This window comes from Borostomias antarcticus, assembly GCF_949987555.1.
Source record: "Borostomias antarcticus genome assembly, chromosome: 3".
NCBI lineage: Eukaryota > Metazoa > Chordata > Actinopteri > Stomiiformes > Stomiidae > Borostomias > Borostomias antarcticus.
In genome coordinates this window covers 16019568-16047137 of record NC_140236.1, presented here as the reverse complement: position 1 = coordinate 16047137, position 27570 = coordinate 16019568, and the positions used below count along the sequence as shown (strand labels likewise).

Here is a 27570-nt window from a genome sequence, read left to right as displayed (position 1 = left end):
TCCAGGTATATGTTGCTTAGTCTACAGTACATTCAATAATGTTATACATCTTAACCACGGGACCAGTCCCTGAAGCACTTTGACCTGAGAAAGACTCCATCTCTGGAGTTTGGAATGATGATCATTTTTGCATACCTACCCTACGGCCTGGCAGAGGGGATCAAACTGTCTGGTGTGTTTAGACACATACATCCCTCTCTCTCTCTCAAACACACACATATACACAAAATATATTTTTCTTTAATATTGATAACTTCTCTCTTTCCTCCTGTCTCTGCAGGTATCATGTCTATCCTTTTCTCAGGCATCGTAATGTCCCACTACACGCATCACAACCTGTCTCCCGTCACTCAGATCCTCATGCAGCAGACCCTGCGCACTGTGGCCTTCATGTGTGGTTAGTATACCTCCACTCCTCTTCCCCTATTTTATGGAAGCAAAGTGTATATGGTTGAAGCAAAAGTCCTCATTATTCTCAGATTACTTCTTTCCTCACCCTCCCATCTCTCTAGATTCTCATGTGATGACATGGACACTGCTGTGTTTTCTCTCTCTATCCACAGAGACATGCGTGTTTGCCTTTCTGGGTCTTTCCATCTTTAGTTTCCCTCACAAGTTTGAGCTGTCCTTTGTCATCTGGTGCATTGTGAGTACAGTTAATCTCTTTTTATTGTTTAGTAGCTTCGCTTAACGGTTACATAACGTTGTGGTGGGAATGAAAACTAAATGAGAACCACAAAGCGTTTCACAAGCGTTTTATGTGTCTCCAGAAGTTATCGAGTTCACATGGACACGCTTATCACAGCACCATTTGCAACACTGGGCATGCACATGCCTGTTGGAAACAGACCCTGACAGTTATTTATGAAAATAATTTGTTCCTAAATGAAGTCTCCGACGTAACTTCAGGTGAGGCACGGATGTCAATGCCGGGCTAATCGGCAGAGGCTAATCAGTCACACCCCGTATGACGCAACCCACCAGCTGACTGTCAGCTGTCATAGCATTGGTTCAGCTCGCAGAGTGCATGTATTTAAGCTGTCAAAACATGTCATCGTTCGCTCTTGCCATTACTGCTGATCGCTCGTATCTGCGTGCTCGCTGCTTCCGCGTTCTCTGCTCTTGCGTTCCGTGCTCATGTTTGTGTTTTGGTGCATTTTGCTACCTGCTGCCCGCGATGTCCTCTCCGGTCCGTGATTTGGGGTGTCTGTTTAGTGGTGTCGTGGAGCGGCCGGAGCCCGAGGAGCACGTCCCTCTGTATGAATGCCGGCTCCCGTTCATTCTTCGCCTGCTGGACGGTTTTAACTTGTCGATTTTCCCTCTGCCGACCCGGGCCTGGGTGTCGCGGCCCTGCGTAGCACCTTCTCCCGGCTGGGTGTTCCTCTGTCCGACGGGAACTGGTCGGACCGCGCAATCAGGTAGAGTTCCTCGGTGTCCTCTTGGATAGCGTAAACATAAAAAATAAAAATAAAAACTAATGCAGGCTCTCTGCCCCTGGAAGCTGGATCGGAGTTAGTGGGCTGAGTTACCTCCGAGCGTCTTCCCGATCGCGGCCCACTCTGATCGTCATAGAGGCAGGGGGCTAGATGCCGTTCCCTCTTCCGGCACTCTGGGCCAAGTGGCCCAGAGGGGGGGAACATCTAGATTGCCGCTTTCCACATGCGTGGAAGGCAGGGGGCCCCCTGAACAGATCACACCGCCAAAAATGCATATGCGTAAAAATTAATATGCTCTATATATTGTTGCATGCTAATAAATGGGTCAATTTTGACTAAAGTGATCTCGACTGAAATAAACTTTTTTAATGCATTTATTTAGAGCTGCCTGTCTTCATGCACAAGAAAAATCTTGGTCATCCTGTTCTCAAAAAGGGTGATTCTATCAGTTAGTAATTAATTAGAAGGCCTAATTCATTATTCAGCATACGATGTTGTTGTTATTATTATTATTATTATTATTATTATTAGTGTGAATGCTTTAGAGCATTTTTACCCTTTGTCTAACTCGTTGCCATGCCTACAGTTTTTAAGCTACACGGACATATCATAGCCTAAAATGATCAGCATTTTCTCAGGATTCCTACAGTGTCAATATCTAGGCTGTGAGCTGTATATTTTTTGAGAGAGAGCTGTCTGAAGCCGGCATGCCTTTCCATTGAAGTGAATGAGAGGATGCTCACAGTGTCAGTTGGGATTTGAATTTGGGGACACACGCAGGCTCTCTGTAGAGGCACCCTTTTATGACTACTGTGGTAGCATTCATATTCCTTCATTCCATTCTTCCTTCCTTCCTTCCTTCCTTCCTTCCTTCCTTCCTTCCTTCCTTCCTTCCTTCTTTCCACTCTTTTTCAGGCTGTAAACTCATATTAATACCTTTTCTCCCCGGTTTCAGCTATTGAACTCAATAAAACTATGAGTTATGATGAGTGGTTAAATCAATTTTCAGTGTAGTACTAGCTGTACTTATAACAAACACACTGCTTCTCACTGCAACTGCTTCTCAGTTCAACTTCCATACAACACCTCCACAGCTACTGCTCGGCCACAGAGTTGGCTATAGACACACGGTCTCCAATGAGGGGTGCATGGTGATGGCCTGGCGGTCACTGACCTGCTCCTGACTGGCTCTGACCCGAGGGGACGGAGTCTCGCCATCACGCCATTATCCACGCCACGGTCCCCACATCTCAGCCCCTGAGTTGGCTAAAGACACAGTTTTCACAGTTGCGTGCATGTGGGTGGCCTGGAGCATGTGGGTGGCCCAGAGAGCAGAACACTGTCCTCGACCGGCTCTGACCCGAGGGGGCGGAGTCTCGCCACCACGCCACTACCACACCACGAACCTCACAACACAGCCTCTGAGGTGGCTAGAGACACACAGTCTTCACTGGTGAAGGCAGGTGGGTAACCCGGTGCGGCCTACTCTGTCCACGACCGGCTCTGACCCGAGGGGGCGGATTCTCGCCACCACGCCACTACCACACCACGAACCTCACAACACAGCCTGTGAGGTGGCTAGAGACACACAGACTCACTGGTGAAGGCATGTGGGTAACCCGGTGCGGCCTACACTGTCCACGACCGGCTCTGACCTGAGAGGGCGGAGTCTCGCCACCACGCCACTATCCACGCCACAGACACTACAGACACACGGTCTTCACTGGTGGGTGCAGGGAGATTGCCCGGACGTCACTGCACTGCCCCCGACCTGCTCTGACCAGAGCGGGCGGAGTCTCGCCATCACGCCACTACCATGCCACGGACCTCACAACACAGCCTCTGAGGTGGCTAGAGACACACGGTCTTCACTGGTGAAGGCAGGTGGGTAACCCGGTGCGGCCTACACTGTCCACGACCGGCTCTGACCCGAGAGGGCGGAGTCTCGCCACCGCGCCATTATCCACACCACAGACACCACAACTAAGACCCTGTGTGAGCTACAGACACACGGTCTTCACTGGTGGGTGCAGGGAGATTGCCTGGACGTCACTGCACTGCCCCCGACCTGCTCTGACCCGAGGGGGCAGAGTCTCGCCATCACGCCAAAAACTGGCTGTTCCTGGCCATGGGGGCTTGCTTCATGCGCCACTGAGTAACTTTCATTGGATTGAAAGGGCCGCCGTCTTTGCATGCCTTATCCACTTCTTATAATACATCCATGATCCAGCCATGATCAGTTATGCTCGCGTCAACAGGCTGGTGTCTATTAACTTTTTCAGCTCGATCCAGAAGGTAGAACGCTAGAGCCCGCCTACCATCATTTTTCCGTCCGGCGGATGATGCTGCAGCAGTGTTATTATTTAAATCAGCAATATTTAAATTTTGCCTTGCGCCTGACGAGACTACTGGCTGCAGTGTAGAGAGCGACAAACAAGCTGCTAAAGTCATTGCTGATTATGGTGTTGTGTGCACACAATACCACTTAGTGCGTTGTTATCAACTTCTTTGCTAACAAAGGCTAGAGCTACTAGTTATGGGGGCGGCTGTAGCTCAGTTGGTAGAGCGGGTCGTTCAATGATCGAAGGGTCAGCGGTTCGAATCCCAGCTCCGACTGTCCACATGTCGAAGTGTCCTTGAGCAAGACACCTGACCCCAAATTGCTCCCAATGAGCAGGTTAGCACCTTGCATGGCAGCTGCCGCCATTGGTGTGTGAATGTGTGTGTGAATGGGTGAATGAGAGGCCATTGTAAAGCGCTTTGAGTGCCGCTAAGGTGGAAAAGCGCTATATAAATGCAGTTCATTTACCATTTACCATTTAGTTAGCTGTTGATAACGAGATCAGCTGTTGCAACTGGAACGCTCACCTCGGGAGTGACCATTGCCAGTTTCCACTCGCACCTCCCGGGACAAATGGAATGCACCATAACGTTATATTTCTCATTCGTGTGGATAGTTGAAGCGGTGCATTCTGTAGGCTACCTCAAAAGAGTCCGCTAAATTACCACGTTTAATGCTTTATGTATACTATCTGTTATTGTGAAATGTGATGATTTCTGTACAGCCAAGATCGAACCCAGCATGGGCAAGTGAGCGTAAAGGAAATAGCCTACTGCCAAGCAACACAGTGACACCTGTTATATAGACTAGTGTCTCAACTTGCATTTAAACGATAATGTAAACTTCAAGCATTCAAAGTAAACTGCAGACACTTTCAGGTGGATGAAAATAAAGTGTCTGCACATTAAAATGATTGACTTCATAGAAAACTATATCTCGCCTATAGACTTAACATGTCATTGGCTGTATAACTCCCATCTCAAATGTACATCTTGTAAACTACTGTCTGCAGACTCTGAACCAGCTCACTCCTCTCTCTACTACTGCTCTGCTTGGCTGTTAATTAATGTGAATGGGACGTTTTCACAAAACTAGCAACGTTTTGGAAATTGGAGAGGAAAGATGTCAAGCAGAAAGAGGAAACTACAGGTGGTGCTACAGTAACTAATTCAAAAAGCCAGTAGAAGAGCACAGCACATGAGAGGTGGTGGTGGGAGGTGGGAGGAAAGGTAGAGGGGGGGACGTGGAAGGGGGAGAGCAGTTGAGGGAGGGAGGGGCAGGGGCGGAGGTCTGCACTCTTTGAGTGTTAGCCCCTCTAGTATTCTATTTACTTATATGGTGTTGTCCATCTACTTTTTTATGCATTGAGATGCACTATATATGTTGTCTTGTCTGTTTGTATCTGTTTTTACGGTGGCACTAAATTTCCCCCCTGGGGATTAATAAAGTAAACTCAACTCAACTCGTGTGGGGAGGTTAGAATAACGAAATGCATGACAAAGTGTTAGTAGCCTGACATTCAGATTCAGGGGCTGGAGCCAGGCTTGTTAGAGGAATCAGAGTTGTTTTTTTGTTTTTTTTACTTAACTTGCTTCTGTGGAAAGACATCAATGCAATATATGCACACAACCTGACTTACTTAGTCTTCTTTACCCTGTTGAGGGGCAGAGCTCTCCATCTCACTCTCTTCTGGGCCTGGGCTTTTGCTTCCTGCCGGCTCACTCCGATGTTCTTCAGGTCTTGGAGGGTGGAACATCTCCAGGTGTTTCTTGGCCTACCCTGTTTCCTCTTTCCCTGTGGATTGTAGTCCAGGGCCTGTCTCGTGATGTTATTTTAGTCTTTCCTAAGGGTGTGACCTATCCAATTCCACTCTCCTTTTGATGGTGGTAGCTATGTCGTCCTGGTTTGTGATCCTCCACAGCTCCTAATTTGTGGTTTTGATGGGCCACCATAGCTTGAGGATGTAACGCAGGCATTTGTTAACAAAAATCTGGATCTTGCTTGTGAGGCCCTCGGTTGTCTTCATCGTTTCAGAGCCGTAGAGCAGGACGGTCTTCACGTTGGTGTTGGAAGATCTGAAGTTTGGTGTTGAGAGCTGCTTAAATGGCCAGATTGGCCGTAGGATCTTAAATGCTACCTGTGCTTTGCTGATGCGTAACTCTATATCCCTGTCTGCTCCCTGTGTGCACACAACTGGTTTTATCTAAACTTCCATTTGGAAGCTTTTTGAAATTAAATTCACCATGCCGTATGTGAATGTCTGTGGAATGTCCAACATGAAACCAACTTTACCTCGGACAGTTATCTCAGCGCAACCTGCTTAGCGCATGTTTACAACAGTGTTTACATGGCTGAATTACTGCATGTGAAACGCATATTTATCCATGTTTCACATGCCTTTCAGTAATTCAGCCAGGTAAACACTTGTGTTTGGAATTATGGGAGGAGGTTCTGGCAAATCAATTTTGGTAATATGATTAATTAGGGCCCGAGCACTGGCGGTGCGAGGCCCTATTGTATTTCGAAGGATTATTATTATTATTAGGGCCCGAGCACTGGCGGTGCGAGGCCCTATTGAAACTCGAAGGATTATTATTATTCTCCTACCTTCTTCTTCCAAAACAAATGCCTTTTTGGCGGCCTAAACATCGATGAAAACGGATGAAACTTTGCAGATACGTCAGTCCCGGTGAAAATTTTTATAATTCATGGGTGACGGAAATGGGCGTGGTAAGACGGCTCAAGAGCGCCCCCTTGAAAATGTAAAATGGCGAGCCCCACCTTTCAGTTTGATTTGAGGCCCTATTGAATTTCGAAGGATTATTAGGGCCCGAGCACTGGCGGTGCGAAACTCGAAGGATTATTGGGGGCCAAGCAGCGAAGCTGCGCAGGCCACCATTGTTCTTGTACCTTTTCTTATTATTGGGGGCCAAGCAGCGAAGCTGCGCAGGCCACCATTGTTCTTGTACCTTTTCTTATTATTGGGGGCCAAGCAGCGAAGCTGCGCAGGCCACCATTGTTCTTGTACCTTTTCTTATTATTCTCCTTCATCTTCCTCTGGCATTGGAGTCTATGGCAGCCCATAGAACCGTATGGTTAAAAGTTGTGAAAATTGGCACACTTATTAATGACAGTCCCCTGAGTCTTTTCACCAAGACCCATGTACACAGCTCGAACTCTCTAGCGCCACCAACATGTCAAAGTTGGAGGTGCATTTGTGCACACAACTTTTGACCTGTAAGCCAGATTTTCATTTTTCATTTTCCTCCGTATTGGATTTCCCGCCATTTTGGATTTTGTTAAAAACGCTTAAAATGTATCTCCTCCTTGGAATTTCAACCAATCTGCACAAAACTCGGTATACACATTCTCAAGATCAATTTTCACAAAAGTCTTACAGGGATTTTCGATTCTCGAAAGCGTTCGCCCGCTACAGCCAATCAAATTTGGCGTCCAAGCCGCCAAACAGGATATGGGGTCATATCTCAGCAGATTGTTCATGTATCAAAGCCACATTTGGCACACTCATCAGGAACAGTGCCATGACCCGTGTCAGCAAGTGTCATCGCGACAGCTCGAATCCTCTAGCGCCACCACCATGTCAAATTTGGAAGTGCATTTAGGCACACAACTTTTGACCCGTGTGACCGATTTTCAAAAGTGAGGTACCGTTGGAATCCCTGGCTCATGCCGAGTTCATCGCACCCTATGATGTCATTTTCCACCAATTGGATTTCCCGCCATTTTGTATTTTCTGTAAAACACTTAAAATGTATCTCTTCCTAGGGATTTGCACCCATCTACATGAAACTGGCTGTACACATTCTATAGACCAATGTCCACAAAATTATCACAGGGATTTTCGATTGTCAAAGGCGTTCGCCCGCTACAACCAATCGAATTTGGCGTCCAAGCTGCCAAACAGGAAGTGTGGTCATATCTCACTAACGTTTTAATGTATCATAACCACATTAGGCACACTCATCGGGGACAGTCCCGTGACCCCTATCACCAAGTCTGTCGATACCTCAAACTCTCTAGCACCACCAACCTGTCAAAGCTGGAAATGCATTTATTCTGAACCGTATGCCCGATTTTCAATACTGCAGTAGAGATTCGAACGCGGCTATGGCGTATTTCGCTTGTTGTCTTTGATGCACTGGTCGCGCGTCCTGCTTGGCCCCCACATTGCTGCTTGCAGCTATATTTCTTCTTCATCTTCCTCTGTCATTGGAGTCTATGGCAGCCCATAGAACCATATGGTAAAAATTGGCACACTTATTCATGACAGTCCCCTGAGTCTTTTCACCAAGACCCATGTACACAGCTCGAACCCTCTAGCGCCACCAACATGTCAAAGTTGGAGGTGCGTTTGTGCACACAACTTTTGACCTGTAAGCCCGATTTTCAAAAACGAGGTAGCATTGGATTACTTGGCTCATGCCGAGTTCATCGCATCCTATGATGTCATTTTCCACCAATTGGATTTCCCGCCATTTTGTATTTTGTATAAAACCCTTAAAATGTATCTTCTCCTAAGGATTTTCACCAATCTACATGAAACTGGCTGTACACATTCTTTAGATCAATGTCCACAAAACTCCTAGAGGGATTGTCGATTGTCGAAGGTGTTCGCTCGCTACAGCCAATCGAATTTGGCGTCCAAGCCGCCAAACAGGAAGTGTGGTCAAATCTCAGTAAGGTTTTGATGTATCATAACCACAGTAGGCACACTCATCGGGGACGGTCCCGTGACCCCTGTCACTAAGTCTATGTCGACACCTCAAAGTCTCTAGTGCCACCAACCTGTCAAAGTTGGAAGTGCGTATATTCTGAACCGTACACCCGATTTTCAAAACTGCGGTAGCGATTTGAATGCGGCTATGACGTGTTTCGCTTGTTGTCTTTGAGGCGCTGGTCGCATGTCCTGCTTGGCCCCCACATTGCTGCTTGCAGCCCATAGAACCATATTGTAAAAAGTTGTGCAATTTGGCACACTCATTCGGGACAGGCTCCTGACCCTTGTCACCAAGTGTCATGTCATCATCTCGAACACTCTAGCGCCACCAACGTGTCAAAGTCGGAGGTGCGTTTATGCACGCAACTTTTCACCCGTAAGTCCGATTTTCAAAATTGAGGTACCGTTGGATTCCTTGGCTCAAGCCGAGTTCAACGCACCCTATGACATAATTTTCCACCATATTGGATTTCCCGACATTTTGGATTTAGTGAAAAACACTTAAAATGTATCTCCTTCTAGGAATTTCGACCAATCTACACGAAACTCGGTATAGACATTCTTTAGACCAATGTCCACAAAAGATGTACAGGGATTTTCAGTTCTCGAAAGCGTTCGCCCGCTACAGCCAATCAAATTTGGCGTCCAAGCCGCCAAACAGGATATGTGGTCATATCTCAGCAGATTGTTCATGTATCAAAGCCACATTTGGCACACTCATCAGGAACAGTGCCATGACCCGTGTCAGCAAGTGTCATCGCGACAGCTCGAACCCTCTAGCACCACCACCATGTCAAAGTTGGAAGTGCGTTTAGGCACACAACTTTTGACCCGTTGGACCAATTTTCAAAAATGAGGTACCGTTGGAATCCCTGGCTCATGCCGAGTTCATCGCACCCTATGATGTAATTTTCCACCAATGGGATTTCCCACCATTTTGGATTTAGTGAAAAACACTTAAAATGTATCTCCTCCTAGGAATTTTCACCAATCTGCACGAAACGTGGTGGGTGTCATCTGTAGACCAATGTCTATAGGAATCCTGAAGGGATTTTCGATTCTCGAAAGCGTTCGCCCACTACAGCCAATCGAATTTGGCGATCAAGCCGCAAAACAGGAAGTGTGGTCATATCTCAGCAAATTGTAAATGTATCAAAGCCACATTTAGAACACTCATCAGGGAAAGTCCCATGAAGCCTGTCAGCAAGTGTCATCCTGACAGCTCGAACCGTCTAGCGCCACCACCATGTCAAAGTTGGAAGTGCATTTAGGCACACACATTTTGACCTGTTGGACCAATTTTCAAAAATGAGGTACCGTTGGAATCCCTGGCTCATGCCGATTTTATCGCACCCTATGATGTCATTTTCCACCAATGGGATTTCCCACCATTTTGTATTTTGTGTAAATCACTTAAAATGTATCTCCTCCAAGGGATTTTCACCAATCTACATGAAACTTGCTGTACACATTCTCTAGACCAATGTCCACAAATGAATTACAGGGATTTTCGATTGTCGAAGGCGTTCACTCACTAGCCAATCAAATTTGGCATCCAAGCCACCAAACAGGAAGTGTGGTCATATCTCAATAAGGTTTTGTTGTATCATAACCACATTTGGTACACTCGTCGGGGACGGTCCCGTGACCCCTGTCACCAAGTCAACACCTCGAACTCTCTAGCGCCACCAACCTGCCAAAGTTGGAAGTGTGTTTATTCTGAACCGTATGCCCGATTTTCAAAACTGCGGTAGGGATTCGAATGCGGCTATGGCGTGTTTCGCTTTTTGTCTTTGATGCGCTGGTCGCCCGTCCTGCTTGGCCCCCACATTGCTGCTTGCAGCTATATTTGGGGGCCAAGCAGCGAAGCTGCGCAGGCCACCATTGTTCTTGTACCTTTTCTTATTATTCTTCTTCATCTTCCTCTGTCATTGGAGTCTATGGCAGCCCATAGAACCATATTGTAAAAAGTTGTGCAATTTGGCACACTCATTCGGGACAGGGTCCTTAACCCTTGTGTGTCATGTCATCATCTCGAACACTCTAGCGCCACCAACGTGTCAAAGTTGGAGGTGCGTTTATGCACGCAACTTTTCACCCGTAAGTCCGATTTTCAAAATTGAGGTACCGTTGGATTCCTTGGCTCAAGCCTCAAGGTCCTGAACAGATCTATATGTCCGTATTGTGTCATACTTATAGCGCCACCTAGAGTCCTTATAACTCCTGCATACATCATCCGATTTGCACCAAATTGCTGACGCTTCGTGAAGGTCACCTTCTGAACACATCTATGCGTCGGTATTGAGTCACACTTACAGCGCCACCTACTGGTGAAACAGGAAGTACTCATAACTCCTACATACGTTATCCGATTTACTCCAAATTGCTCATGCTTGATGAAGGTCACATCTTGAACACTTCTGTAAGTCAGTATTGCGTCATACCTACAGCGCCACCTACTGGTGAAACAGGAAGTCCTCATAACTCCTACATACGTTATCCAATTTGTCCGATATATCTCACGCTTCATGACGGTTCTGTCCTGAACACATCTATGTGTCAGTATTGCATCATACTTATAGCGCCACCTATTGGTGAAACAGGAAGTCCTCATAACTCCTACATACATTATCCAATTCGTCTGATATATCTCACGCTTCATGACGGTTCTGTCCTGAACACATCTATGTGTCAGTATTGCATCATACTTAAAGCGCCACCTATTGGTGAAACAGGAAGTCCTCATAACTCCTACATACATTATCCAATCCGTCCGATATATCTCACGCTTCATGAAGGTTCTGTCCTGAACACATCTTTGTGTCAGTATTGCATCATACTTATAGCGCCACCTATTGGTGAAACAGGAAGTCCTAATAACTCCTACATACATTATCCAATTTGTCCGATATATCTCACGCTTCATGACGGTTCTGTCCTGAACACATCTATGTGTCAGTATTGCATCATACTTATAGCGCCACCTATTGGTGAAACAGGAAGTCCTCATAACTCCTACATACATTATCCAATTCGTCCGATATATCTCACGCTTCATGACGGTTCTGTCCTGAACACATCTATGTGTCAGTATTGCATCATACTTAAAGCGCCACCTATTGGTGAAACAGGAAGTCCTCATAACTCCTACATACATTATCCAATCCGTCCGATATATCTCACGCTTCATGAAGGTTCTGTCCTGAACACATCTTTGTGTCAGTATTGCATCATACTTATAGCGCCACCTATTGGTGAAACAGGAAGTCCTAATAACTCCTACATACATTATCCAATTTGTCCGATATATCTCACGCTTCATGACGGTTCTGTCCTGAACACATCTATGTGTCAGTATTGCATCATACTTATAGCGCCACCTATTGGTGAAACAGGAAGTCCTCATAACTCCAACATACATTATCCAATTTGTCCGATATATCTCACGCTTCATGACGGTTCTGTCCTGAACACATCTTTGTGTCAGTATTGCATCATACTTATAGCGCCACCTGTTGGTGAAACAGGAAGTCCTCATAACTCCTACATACATTATCCAATTTGTCCGATATATCTCACGCTTCATGACGGTTCTGTCCTGAACACATCTTTGTGTCAGTATTGCATCATACTTATAGCGCCACCTATTGGTGAAACAGGAAGTCCTCATAACTCCTACATACATTATCCAATTTGACCGATATATCTCACGCTTCATGACGGTTCTGTCCTGAACACATCTTTGTGTCAGTATTGCATCATACTTATAGCGCCACCTGTTGATGAAACAGGAAGTCCTCATAACTCTATTAATTGGCATTGCAATTGCTGTGCTTTCAATGCATCAAAATTGCTGTTTATATATATATATATATTATTATTATTATTATTAATTATGAAGTATAATTCCTCATCATCATCATCCTGTATGTTTTTATTTTAACAAACTATGAAGTGTCAGATCTCCACCACCACCCTTAACTGGGGGACATTCTACATTTAGTTAGAAACTGAAAAGCATTTTTCTAAATCAAAATATAAGTATATATTTAGTATATATATATATATATATATATATATATATATATAGAACAGCTATAGTAGCTCTATTTCTCCAGTGTCATAATATCTAATATATTATCTGCAACCATGTTACACAGGCAGCGTGGTGTAGCCTACTAGTAATGGTTTTCACAAACCCAGCAATAAACATGTATTACTATAAATATAATTGAAATTAATTATAAAATTAAATGTAGCCTAACTCTATAGGCCAATAAGCTGAGGAAAATGACTATAGGCCTAATTGTAGGCCTATAGCCTACTCAAGTTTAAACAGTGCTTAAACCACGGGTAAGTAGGGTATTGTAGTGAAATTATTCTTATTATTCTTATTCTTATTATTTTTAAATCTGTTTAAATAGTTTATTATTGTTATATCAGAGATAAGGACTTTGATTATAGCCTATCTTAGGCCTACACTACCCTACTAACACACGCAGGTTGCGCAAACGTTCTACATACGGCCGCTATAGGTGACGATTCAACTGCGCCGCGTGCGGAAATTACGCGGCCATTTACGGAAACGTGAGATCTGCCGATTAGTAGCCGCTACGTTAGAACGACACGTCATTGAGAAGTTGCGGCCGCGTGCAAAGAACGCACGTGATCACGTGGGCAGGAACTTCCGTTATAAACTCACTTGGCTGACACTAGATTTACAGGTATTTATATGACTTGGTCTGCACGTCTTTATGCACGGTGCAAATATGGTTGCGGCCGCGTGCAAAAAACGTGGGCAGGAACTTCCGTAATAAACTCACTTGGCTGACACTAGATTTACAGGTATTTATATGACTTGGTCTGCACGTCTTTTTCGCACGGTCACTTACTTACTAAACCCTGACCACTGGCTATATTTAGCATTTGCAGTACCACTGGCTATATTTAGCATTTACCAGTACAAAAACGAATTAATGCTATATGGGGATATAGCAGCAAGCATTATGATACAAAACAATATAAGACTGAACACCATTAACAGTTTAGAACATTTTATTACACAAAGTATATTGCAAAACAAATTAAAAGTATACATATTTACAAGGATGAGGTTTACGGTCTGTCACATTACGCATAGCCAGAAAAGCATAAAAAAGTATGTACAAGCTCTGGTTGCAACCCATTATCTGACAATTGCAAAAGTTCTAAAAACAAAAATGAAACACAGTGCGCATTCTGTGGCAGGCAGACCGGGAACAGACCGTTGTATCCCACAAAAAAAAGGTTAAAATTTACAAAAACTATTTACAAAAAAGGCATCCATCCTGGCAGGCTGGAAAGGCAGGTTTAGGGAGACGGGCTGGGGGTTACCCACATCTGAATCGAGGGTCTGGGCAGAAGAGGTCATCCTCATCTGAATACTCCACTGTGGTCAGGGCTGGAGCTGCGGTCAGGGGCTGGGCTGGTCAGCTGGGCTGGAGCAGATGCCTAAGGACATAATGAAATGGCTGTAAAAGCAAGTCACATACGTTCATTAGAAGCGTGCCATGTCACTGGATACGAGAAAATTAACTGCCTGACATCACATACCTTTTTGCATCGAGCAGGGGCATGTTTCAGCATCTCCTGCAGCTGGGCAGACACCTCCGTCACAGTGGTGCTTGGCTTACAGGCCATAACTGCACCTTTTAACCAAAAAGGGAATGGTTTCAATGCACATGGCATGAAGCAAAGATAATGTATTATTTTGCGAAAATATGAACAATACCTTACGTAATATGACATTGTAGAGGGTCATATTCTTCAGAGGCTTCTTCCCCCTCTTCCCATGGACGCTGTAGACACACCACACTCTGTGTATGGCAATGGCTGACAGCACCCGCCGGACCACATCTGGCAGATCTTTGCCGCACATGGAACTCGGATATCGTGTCTGCAAAACATAAAGACAATCATTTACTTTTACATTTCCTTAACACTTCCCTGCAAAAATAAGGAACAAAGTTCTGCCCTGAAGTTACTCACCATCTTCCTTTGATGATCCTTGTCCTTCAGCTGCTCCTCCAAGACCAGCAGCTCCTCCTCCGTTTTAGCAGGGTGCAGGTCATCCAGTACTGCTCCCCGATAGCTGTCTGCAGACTCGCCGGACAGTCTCTGCTCCAGCCTCTGCTCCAGCCTCATCATTGTCTGTGCCATCTCCCTCAGACTCTGCATGACGCTGGAGAACTGCTGACACATCATCCTCTGGAAGTCTGGATATTAAACACAGATGTGGCTATAAGTAATTGTACGGTCCCATAATGGATATTCAACTCAAAGTATATCCCTACATGCAGCATGAAGTAGTTCACAAAATTCAGCATACCAGCATCTGCAGAGCTTATGGCAACACTGCTGGAGCTGTTGGTCTCACAGGCGATGGCATCAGAGAACTACCTGAAAACCAGAGGATAAAGGGATGAGCAGGAAACTATGGTGCTGGCGGCGTAGTGATTCTGGCATAAGGGGAAGAATCAACTCGACATGAGACATGTCAGACCCTGGCCTGGTCTGGCCGGGGTGCTAATCGCTGATGCATGCTGCTCGTGCCTGGACGTCTGAAGGGCTGAAGGGCCTGGGCTCACAGCGCCTTGGCTCAAAGGACCCGGGCGATGAACATCTACTGCCGAGTAGTGAGATGTGAGATGAGCGAATTAGTGAACTGAGTACATGAGTCTTCAGAAAGTCCTGAGTTAACTGTCAGTGTTCAAATATGCATAGACATTTCACCAACACAAACATGCATGGATACCTGCATTGATAACTGGCAGAGCAGGACTTCCGGCTCTGGCACCTGGCATAGCTGGTCTGGTCTGAGTTCTGCCGACCGGCTGCCTGGGCACTGGAACATATAGTAGAGGTAAATTAGCTCAGATTAGTCAACTCAAGTAGTACTCTTTTGGGACTGTTGAATGCGCTTTATTATATTACCTTCGTCACTGGAGTCATAGCGCGTGTTGCGCTGTCTCTTCCTTGTGTCTTGGGAGTTAATCCATTGATGACTGCTGCTCAAACACCTTCGCCAAGGCACTGGCTTCTTCATAATGCTCTGTGTGTTCCTCAGCAGAGACAGAGGTTGTCATGGCTCCTCTTGATGTGCTTGTGGAGGTAGATCTGGGAGGTATAGGAGAATGGGCACTCAGAGCAGGAGAACACCCAAGTCTTGCACAACTCTAACATCACAGCTAGGAGAGCGAATGAGAGAGACCATTAAAAAGGATTATCTCACCTGTAGTACAAGTTCAAATATAGAGTGATTATACGTCATTGTAAATGAGAGCTTACTCTCAATTGATTCACGAGGTTAAATAAAGATTGAATGAATATGTAGCTAGTGGGGGGTTACAACCACACAACTGTGGAGAGAGAATGAGACACTTGGTTCCCTCCTCTACTGGTGTTCATGGCCATGGCCACACACCTGGAATACTCTAACCCTGATTTAAAGGCATAAAAGTGGGGAACACATTCTTGAGACGGTTCCTAAAACTGGAGGGAAAAAAAACGGGAAAATGATCTTCCCTCTCCTCATCACTCACTTCTGCATGGGGCTGAGCTCTACCCTGTCAGCAGTGGCAATACATGGGATAGCGGCTCAGCACACAGGAGAACTGCACAGAGAGGAAGGAGGAGAGAGAAAACCAACAACAAAAAAGGCAAGAAGGGTTAATAACTGAGCGAATCTTGCAAGTTTGCACTACAGGGAAGCAATTGCTCAATTTCCCTGATATTGTGGCGTCACTGGCGTCAGTGATGCGTCTTATGAATCTCACATGTCTACGGCTAACATTAACTCAATATCAATATTCCCATTTGTTTATCCCGTCTATGGAAACGTATGTGCATTTGTACTTACGTGTGCCTGCCTATATTGATGATCAGGTGTTTCTCCACCTAAGGGCTGGCCAGACAGAACCATCAGAGACCATTGGGCTGAGCTGAGGAGAGAGCGACATGTTAGAGTGTATGTGTGCATATGTATATGGTGCTCTTCTGTTAATACTCATGAGGGCATTCAACTCAAGACTCACAGAGCCTGTGGTGCTGTCCCAGGACTGCCCCTGGCCACGCCTGTCCCCGTCTTAGCGCCTCTTCCTGTCCCGCTCACCTGCTTCTTGCTCAGTTCAAACAAGAACTGGGAGGTTGGCAACTGAGAGCATGGGAGGGGAGAGAGGGAGAGAGAGAGAGAGAGAGAGTGGGTGGGTGACCCTCTCGTTGGCTGACATGCACACTCCACAGGACCACGTGATTTCTGACACGTTTAGAGGAACAGGGCAACATGTCTACCACCCTTCACACTCAGTAATTAAATAGATTTTGCAAGACACTATATTAGTAGTCTCACCGAGACATGGATCACACCAGAGAACACTGCCACACCCGCAGCCCTGTCAGATGTGTATTCTTTCTCCCACACTCCCAGAGCTGCGAGGCGAGGTGGTGGTACTGGCCTGCTCATTTCCCCAACATGGAAATACTCACTCGTCTCCATCCCACAGTTCTCCCCTCCCTCTTTTGAATTCCATGCTGTCTCTGTCATGTATCCAATCAAGCTCACCATTGCTGTTGTGTATCGCCCACCAGGTCCTCTTGGTGAATTCCTAGAGGAGCTCGATACACTAGTTTCGCACTTCCCAGATGATGGGTCCGCACTCATCCTTCTCGGGGACTTCAACATCCAGAGTGAGAAATTGGAACCTTTCCTCTCCTTCCTCTCCTCCTTCGATCTTCACCTCTCTTCTTCTCCTCCCACTCACAAAGCCGGCAACCAGCTGGATCTCATCTTCACTAGACACTGTTCCACCCCTAACCTCTCTGTCACTCCCCTCCATCTCTCTGACCACTATTTCATGTCCTACTCCCTCTCCATCCCCTCTTCCCCTGTAACTCCTCCTCCTACCCATATGGTTACCACCCGTAGCCATCTCCGCTCGCTCTCCCCTACTGACCTTTCCTCTACTGTCACCTCCGCCCTCCCCGCCCCTGAATCCTTCTCTCTCCTACCCTCTGATACTGCCACTGATCTTCTCCTCTCTACTCTTTCCTCTTCTCTGGACAATCTCTGTCCCCTCACCTCCAGGCCTGCACGCCCAACTCCACCTGCCCCATGGCTGTCGGACTCAGTGCGTACTGATAGACGGAGCCTGAGAATAGCTGAGCGCAAATGGAGGAAAGGCAAGCTCCCAGAGGACCTTCTTAATTTCCAATCTCTTCTTTCCACATTCTCCTCCTCTCTGTCTGCTGCTAAAGCTGCTTTCTTCCGCTCTAAAATCTTAACCTCTGCTTCCAATCCTAAAAAACTATTTGAAACCTTCTCTTCACTACTCCAGCCCCCACCTCCTACTCCCAACTCCTCCCTTCTCCCTGATGATTTCGCCAACTTCTTTGACAAGAAAGTTAACGATATCAGATCCTCTTTCCCCCCTCCCCCGGTCAACACTCCATGCACGAAACTCACCCCCCCATCCCCACCCTCTCTCCACTCCCTGCTCCGCCCCACCTTATCCCACTTTTCTCCCCTCTCCCCCAACGAGGCCCTCAACCTTGTAACATCTAACCGCCCCACCACGTGCTCCCTAGACCCTGTTCCCTCGACTCTCCTTCAGTCTGTTGCACCCGAACTCCTTCCCTTCCTAACCCACCTCATCAATGCATCTCTTGTTTCAGGATGTTTTCCCTCTGCTTTCAAGACTGCCAGAGTCACCCCCCTCCTAAAGAAACCATCTCTCGACCCCTCTGATGTCAAAAACTACAGACCGGTTTCCCTTCTATCCTTTCTATCCAAAACACTTGAACGTGCTATCTTTAACCAACTGTCTTCGTACCTCCACCAGAACGACCTCCTAGATCCCCACCAATCCGGGTTCAAGGCTGGCCACTCGACAGAGACCGCCCTCCTTGCAGTAACACTCCAAGTCACTCCATGCCGCTAGAGCGAACTCTCTCTCCTCTGTCCTGATACTCCTAGACCTGTCAGCAGCATTTGATACGGTAGACCACCAGATCCTCCTCTCCACCCTCGAGGAGAAAGGCATCGATGGCTCTGCACACTCCCTGTTTGCATCCTACCTGACGGGCCGCTCCTTCCAGGTGACATGGAGAGGGTCGACGTCGGAACCGCGTAGTCTGACTACGGGGGTTCCACAAGGGTCTGTCCTGGGTCCTCTCCTGTTTTCCCTCTACACTACATCTCTGGGCTCTGTCATTCGCTCGCATGGCTTCTCCTATCACTGCTATGCCGATGACACCCAACTGGTTCTGTCATTTCCCCCTTCTGATACAGAAGTGGAGACACGCATAGCTGGGTGCTTGGCTGACATTTCGGAGTGGATGACGACACATCACCTCAAGCTCAATCTGGACAAGACTGAGCTGTTGTTCCTCCCGGGGAAGGGCTGTCCGCACCGGGACCTGGCCATCACCATTGAAGACACAGTGGTGACCCCCACTCGGACTGCGAGGAATCTGGGTGTGACCCTGGATGACCAACTGTCATTTTCCTCACATGTCACATCCGTCACACGTTCCTGCAGATTCATGCTCTACAACATCAGGAGGATTCGCCCTTTCCTCACTAATGAAACGGCGCAGGTACTCATCCAGGCCCTGGTCATCTCCCGCCTGGACTACTGCAACTCCCTCCTCGCGGGGGCACCGGCGTCAGCCATTAAACCTCTGGAACTAGTCCAGAAAGCTGCTGCTCGCCTGGTGTTCAACCACCCCAAATTCTCCCACACAACTTCCCTACTCCGTTCCCTACACTGGCTCCCTGTAGCGGCTCGCATCCAGTTTAAAACTCTGGCGCTAACCTACAGGGCAATGAAAGGAACAGCCCCCTCCTACCTCCAGGCCATGGTCAAACCCTACATCCCCTCCCGACCACTACGCTCTGCTACCTCAGGGCGACTGGTTGCCCCGTCACTCCGAGGCTCCTGCGGTCGATCGACACGGTCACGGCTCTTCTCTGTCCTGGCCCCGCAGTGGTGGAATGAGCTGCCCACTGATGTCAGGACAGCAGAGTCGCTGCCCATCTTTCGTCGCAGGCTCAAAACTCATCTCTTCAAGAAGTACTACAACAATCCTCCCACCTAAGCACTTATTATATTATATTGCACTGTACTTTAGATTGTGATTCTTGCACTTTGCTTCAGCACTAGATTATGCTCTTAGTCACTTGTTTGTTTTAGAAAGAAGATGCACTTGTGAGTTCTGGCAAGTAGTAGTACATTGGCTCTTCCTACGTTAAATGCAATTATTGTTAGTCGCTTTGGATAAAAGCGTCTGCTAAATGACTGTAATGTAATGTAATGTAATGTCCACATCATGAGTACCTATTATGCAAAATTTGGATTTGTATGTGAGTGAAAACGTAGTACACAATTCTTTACCCGTTTGACAGCATGAGCAACCATTTCAACAGTTAAGAGTAACATGAAATCACATCCCAAAACCAAGATGGCTGCTATAACAAATCCTGCTAGCTAGCCTAGCTCCGTTGTTGGGGCTTCTAGTATTCTGTTAAAGTTAACTTCGGAAAAATGCATGCCTAAAAACAAACACATACTAACGGTGTCGTGGGTTAATGCGAAATCAATGAGTAAGCTAATTATCGCATTTTATTCCAAGCGATGAAACAGTACGAACGTGCAGGAGCTCGCGCGAGCCTGCTAGACTCGAGAAGACTCCACCATTGCCCGTAATTAGGAAACAATGGCCCACGACAACACTTCATAAAAGTTATAGTGTACACAACTGAAATATTCTCACGTTGCCAAGCCAACATTATAATTTAAGCTACAATTACACAAAAGCGAAAGTTATAACAATAATTGCGACAGAGTAATTTTACGTAGGCTACTTAGCTAGCCATGATGTACAGAAAAAGGCTAATCACGTTAGCTGGCTAGCTAGTTAGCTAACATTGGAAAGAGAGCATCTGCATATAGATAATCATTACAAAAGGGTAGCTTGCACATAACGTTGGTGTTTTATCTGGGACGATACCAAAATACATAGCTAGCTATGTATACATTGAAATTGAGATACTTACAGGATCTGTGTTGTCGCAGGGACAAAGACAGCGTGTTGGTCTTTCTCAATCGTTTGTTCCGAACGGAAGTCGTCGTTTTCTTCTTCTTCGCTGGGTTTAGTGGCGGATCGCAAACAACTTTAATGTGCATACAGCCACCTACTGCACCAGAGTGTGTAACTTGTTTGTCTAGTTCTTCAATTGTGTCACCCAAGAAAGTAGCCCAATGCCTTGCATTCTTTGTTTTACGTTCACTGCTCAGCGTTCATTGCTCACATTTAGGTTGCAAAATTAGGACTTTATTCATAGGCATATTTTTTATCATTATTTTTATTAGGCCTAGACTGCAAATCTTTAGTGTTTATATTAACTGTAAATGAGAAATTACACACAAAACAGACATGCAGGATTTCTCCTCATTATTACAATTCTGTAACTGTATGACTTCAAAATTTATTTTAAAACCTAAGTAATTTACAAATGTTCTGACCCAATTTCCAATAAAGTCAGATTGGAACTGTGATGTAACCACATTGTCACGTTATTTAATTACATCGTAGTTACGGATTTAAGCAGCAGTGGCGGCTACGTTCCCTTTCAGTGTCCTTGAGGACGGCTATTTTGGTTATTTTGCGACTGAAAAGGCAAGTGTCAGCTAGGTGTCAGCTAGGTCCGCTGCTGGTACCGTCGCAAAGTTACCACAATACCACCAATGTGTCCCGTCAGTTTTACGTACTGTGTTAGTAGGGTAGACTACTCTGTTGATAACTGCTGCTGATAACTGAACGGCATGGATCAAACATTTGATCGGTTGTGTTTCTGTTGTTAAAATATACTTTCATAATTATTTCATATTTCAAAATAGCCGGATATTATATAGGCTAGTGAGAGGCTGAGCATGCGTAGCTGAAATAGCTAGCGTTAGCTAGATATACTACACTGAGCTAACAAGCTACCGGTCCTCCTCTGCTCAAACAAACGCTACAGTTCACATAGGCTATTGCAGCAGGTAGGCTACGACAAGAAAACCAATATCCCTACTAACACACGCAGGTTGCGCAAACGTTCTACATACGGCCGCTATAGGTGACGATTCATCTGCACCGCGTGCGGAAATTACGCGGCCATTTACGGAAACGCGAGATCTGCCGATTAGTAGACGCTACGTTAGAACGACACGTCATTCAGAAGTTGCGGCCGCGTGCAAAGAACGCACGTGATCACGTGGGCAGGAACCTCCGTTATAAACTCACTTGGCTGACACTAGATTTACAGGTATTTATATGACTTGGTCTGCACGTCTTTTTCGCACGGTGCAAATATGGTCACTTACTGACCACTGGCTATATTTAGCATTTGCAGTACCACTGGCTATATTTAGCATTTGCAGTACCACTGGCTATATTTAGCATTTACCAGTACAAAAACGAATTAATGCTATATGGGGATATAGCAGCAAGCATTATGATACAAACCAATATAAGACTGAACACCATTAACAGTTTAGAACATTTTATTACACAAAGTACATTACAAATTAAAAGTATACATATTTACAAGGATGAGGTTTACGGTCTGTCACATTACGCATAGCCAGAAAAGCAAAAAAAAAGCATGTACAAGCTCTGGCTAGCAACCCATTATCTGACAATTGCAAAAGTTCTAAAAACAAAAATGAAACAGTGCGCATTCTGTGGCAGGCAGACCGGGAACAGACCGTTGTATCCCACAAAAAAAAGGTTAAAATTTACAAAAACTATTTACAAAAAAGGCATCCATCCTGGCAGGCTGGAAAGGCAGGTTTAGGGAGTGGGGCTGGGGGTCACCCACATCTGAATCGAGGGTCTGGGCAGAAGAGGTCATCCTCATCTGAATACTCCACTGTGGTCAGGGCTGGAGCTGCGGTCAGGGGCTGGGCTGGGGAGGTCAGCTGGGCTGGAGCAGATGCCTAAGGACATAATGAAATGGCTGTAAAAGCAAGTCGCATACGTTCATTGGAAGCGTGCCATGTCACTGGATACGAGAAAATTAACTGCCTGACATCACATACCTTTTTGAATCGAGCAGGGGCATGTTTCAGCATCTCCTGCAGCTGGGCAGACACCTCCGTCACAGTGGTGCTTGGCTTACAGGCCATAACTGCACCTTTTAACCAAAAAGGGAATGGTTTCAATGCACATGGCATGAAGCAAAGACAATGTATTATTTTGCGAAAATATGAACAATCCCTTACGTAATATGACATTGTAGAGGGTCATATTCTTCAGAGGCTTCTTCCCCCTCTTCCCATGGACGCTGTAGACACACCACACTCTGTGTATGGCAATGGCTGACAGCACCCGCCGGACCACATCTGGCAGATCTTTGCCGCCAATGGAACTCAGATATCGTGTCTGCAAAACATAAAGACAATCATTTACTTTTACATTTCCTTAACACTTCCCTGCAAAAATAAGGAACAAAGTTCTGCCCTGAAGTTACTCACCATCTTCCTTTGATGATCCTTGTCCTTCAGCTGCTCCTCCAAGACCAGCAGCTCCTCCTCCGTTTTAGCAGGGTGCAGGTCATCCAGTACTGCTCCCCGATAGCTGTCTGCAGACTCGCCGGACAGTCTCTGCTCCAGCCTCTGCTCCAGCCTCATCATTGTCTGTGCCATCTCCCTCAGACTCTGCATGACGCTGGAGAACTGCTGACACATCATCCTCTGGAAGTCTGGATATTAAACACAGATGTGGCTATAAGTAATTGTACGGTCCCATAATGGATATTCAGCTCAAAGTATATCCTTACATGCAGCATGAAGTAGTTCACAAAATTCAGCATACCAGCATCTGCAGAGCTTGATGGCAACACTGCTGGAGCTGTTGGTCTCACAGGCGATGGCATCAGAGAACTACCTGAAAACCAGAGGATAAAGGGATGAGCAGGAAACTATGGTGCTGGCGGCGTAGTGATTCTGGCATAAGGGGAAGAATCAACTCGACATGAGACATGTCAGACCCTGACCTGGTCTGGCCGGGGTGCTCTGGCTTCATCCAATTTGTGGACCAATGTTCTGGAAACATATGCAAATTAATATTATTTTATGTATATGATGCATTATTTGCATATTTAAACATAACATTTTCAAAAACTTTTTATACAAAACATAATTGTCTCAATGTGAGTAATCAATTGGGGAGGTTTCGTGGAGGTATCTATTAGGTAAAAAGTTTTAGTGTCTTCAACTTTTCTGGTGGAGCGAAAAAAGGCCCCTGCTATATCTTGCTCCCCTTCGCGTAATTCGCTCATAGTTCGGGCTGAGGTTGTGATAGAGACATGATCTTGGATGGGTTTTATGCGCTGAGTCTCCCGAACACGTAGAGACAAACCCCGAGTCAATCAGAGCTCCCTACGCTGAGCTGTGGTAACTTTCGCGCACCTACCACACAATACCCCCGGAAAACCGCAAAAATTAGGCATTCACTAGAGGGTAGGTGCGGAAAAGTGACCATAACTCAGAGGAGGAAGGTCTGATCGATTCGCGGTTGATCTCCCCGTGTTCAGGAGACCCGGGCACATGAAAACGCCATTGGGATCATGTCTCTAGCATTCACACCGCCCGATCTATGAGTGAATCTTGTGAAGGGGAGCAAAATATGGCAAGAGTCTTATTTTGCGAAAACTCCGGTTTTGAACAAAAGCACTCCATACCTTTAGCAGGTGACCATAAGCTACTAAACCAAAAGGTCTATCATATCAAAACATAATCTAGGGATGTATAGGTATAAAAAAATCACATCTTGAATTTGCCCACCCAGATGGTACCGAAAAAGTGTTTGGCCCAATCAGTCTCGGTTGTTGAATTTGTGCGCGAGGACTTATATCGCGCGAGTGCGCAGTTAATATCTGCACGTGTGAAATAACATAATCTGCCCGTGAGTGTGTTTTACGCGTTCTTGACTTTTGACATAAATGAGACGCCATAGATCCACAATAAAAAATGTCCAGGGGTGTGTGTTGGGGGGGATTTTTTGCAGACAGCCGAACTAGCCAATGAGGTTATTTAAGGAACACAACACATGGACACCTAACCTTACAATGCATGCCTCAACAGAAAGCTACCCTGCTATATTTGCTACAAAATCCATTGGAATCCATTGGTGCCCTGTATGGGAACACCAATGCTCAATCACAAATACAGTATTTACACAGGCTATCACAATTTTGTACACAGGCAACGTTTTCGGCCTTCTGCAATTGTGTCATGTTAGGTATTGTCACTGAATTAAGTTCAAATTTTATTGTGATTTTATTTTTTTGTCCCGCTTAAAGATAATACTTTTTTTCTTTCTTTCAAAACTGCTGGATTTGTTTATCGACAGGGATGTTCATGGATAATTTATCAGTTTGTATCTCTTATCTGACCCTCTACTTCTGTGGCCAGTATTTCATTTTGTCTTCTCATTTGGCTCTGTTTAGGTTCTAGTGCTGTTGGGTCGAGCAGTGAATATCTTCCCTCTGTCCTTCCTGCTCAACTTCTTTCGAGACCACAAGATCACACCCAAGATGATGTTCATTATGTGGTTCAGTGGTAAGAATGGGTGTGGGTCTCGGTCTGGATCAGGATCACTTAAGCAAAATACTGTGCGGTCTGTGTAGCTAAATGGCAGTCCGAGCACAGACCTCCTAGCCTCATATCATACCGAATTATCAACTCGTTACACTCCGTTGAGATCTTCGGTCTGACATTGCTTCCACTGGAACCAATTTCCATGGGGGAGGGAGATTAGAATTTCCCTAACCAATCACTAGAGCCCAACATATCCGCCTGAATCTAACGTAAATTTAATTCGAAACGAGAATGCAAAGAACATCTCCCCTTTGAATAAATGCCTTCAATGCAGAGTACTGTTAATATTTCAAAGTAATTGTTACTATTAGTCACTCTTTAATTGCCATTGAACAGCCATTGTTATTACTCCTCTTTGGGTCCGCCGCACAGCTTGATAACTCTCGACAATTAACTAACGGCGTTAGTCCCGCCCTTGTGATTGGCTAATTGTTCCCCGTCCCCCGCGGCACTCATTTTATTGATCATTTTTTACTCAGAGACATGGCTGTTTCATGTAGCAACACCAGATCAAGAATCAGTCAACTTGGAAGTTGGCGACTTCGAATGTCTGGACCTAGGCTACAGACCTCCCCCCACCCTTACATTTTTTGTAACAACGCAGATCCTCCCCACACTTAGCCTACAGGATGGTTGGTTGTCTTGCATTTTCTCTGGCTCTTTCTGTTGCACTACTGATATTTTGTGTGTGAGCATTGCTAGTTTATGGGACTGAACGTGGGCACCGAAAAACAGACAGAGAAGGCATAATGTGCAGAGAACTAGTTCTTGCTGAAAACACCGCAGACACCACAGACACAATTTGTACCATAAACAAGGCTTTACTCACACTGTCAGATCCTTATAAGCTTCAAGGGATATCTCAGTGCCATATCTACAGCACAAATAATACTGCCACAGCCTTCTGTATTATAATTTGCATTGTCCTCTCCTTCCATTGGCATCTCTTCCTCTCTCCCCTTCATATCTATCACCTCTCTATTTCTCCCTCCCCTCTGTCCCTCGCTCCATCCATCCATCCGTCTAACCCTCCATCTCTGTCTTCCCTCCGGCAGGTCTGCGAGGTGCCATCCCCTATGCCCTGAGCCTCCACCTGGGCCTGGAGCCGATAGAGAAGCGGCAGCTGATTGGCACCACCACTATTGTCATTGTGCTCTTTACAATCCTCCTCATGGGGGGTGGGACCATGCCCCTCATCCGCATCATGGACATCGAGGAGAGCCAGTCACGACGCAAGAGCAAGAAAGATATTAACCTCAGCAAGACAGAAAAAATGGTAAGACATAAAGATATACAGGGGTGAGTAGAACATTTGGCAAGCTAAGCTAAAGTTACAACCAAGCTAAAGTTAACTATTTATACTGTTAGCTATCCAGATCAGCAAGTGACAGACGACAGCACTAGCTAACGTTAGCTAAGTTAGTGGACTAGCAATAGAATTAGATAGCTAACTACAACTCATAACATTACACTAGCTAATGTTACAAGTATATAGCTATGTTACCAGTGTGTTAACTGTGTGGAAGGACGCAATGGACTGTGATCAAAGCAGACATCCCGAAATATCAAAAGCTCATTTCTTTATCCATTTCTCTCATTCATAACATAATCAAAGCTGAAATAGCTATGCTCATGCTGACAGTCACAATCAGTTCTCCATTCAGACCTTATCCGTGTAGACACATCGTATCAAGAAAGTACTAGCCTACTTCTACCGAGTCTATTAAAATGACTCTAAACAGACACTGGCCGATTAGTAATCATTGATGAACACCCACATATTAAAATATGTCTATGTTGCCGTACAAATCATAAAATTTGTTAAGTCTCCACTTTTAGCTGTCTGGGTGGTAAACAGGCAAAACTCTCTGGGTCACTGATGCCATGGAGACGACAATTGTCGCCTGAAGCATAAATGCTACAGTAGATGTCGAGTGACATTTTTGTTTTTGTCAAGCAACATTTTGTCGAGCAACACTTTTCAAGAACCATAAATTAGGCTTCAGCCTTCTTTCAGTTTTGCTCTTACACATCACACTCTTGCATTAGCTACTGGGCCTGAATATGGTCACACAGTTGGACTAAGGCAAACATCTAAGGCTACTGGCAAAAGTTAAACACAATACAGAATACGCATAATTGTCAAATTTTGTCAGTTCACTCACGTAAAGTATATGGAAGTTAGTGGAGGGGCAACCAGTGAAGGGGTGGAATAATGGAATGAAGCGGCAGCAGTGTGCCTTTCCCATGTGTGCCATAGTATAAAAATCGGCTTGGTGTAAACATTGATGAATGAGCATCTGAAAGATAGCTAGCCAGTTAGCCTAGCAATCAAATTGGTGATTTACAAGCTGTAGCAATCAACTTCACAGG

The 27570-nt window shown here is 45.6% G+C and overlaps 1 protein-coding gene across 2 annotated transcripts in view; it reads left to right on the top strand.

The window, feature by feature from the left end:
- slc9a8 (solute carrier family 9 member 8) overlaps positions 1–27570 on the top strand; it is a 194121-nt gene that overhangs the window by 155732 nt on the left and 10819 nt on the right. Inside the window, exons 10-14 of one of the 2 annotated variants that reach the window (XM_084461744.1) lie at positions 67–172; positions 281–397; positions 564–646; positions 25047–25158; positions 26253–26473. In XM_084461744.1, the coding sequence (XP_084317870.1) occupies positions 67–172; positions 281–397; positions 564–646; positions 25047–25158; positions 26253–26473 (639 nt within the window). Of the gene's footprint in view, positions 1–66; positions 398–563; positions 647–25046; positions 25159–26252; positions 26474–27570 lie in introns of both variants that reach the window. The other variant, XM_084461743.1, reaches the window with a different exon arrangement.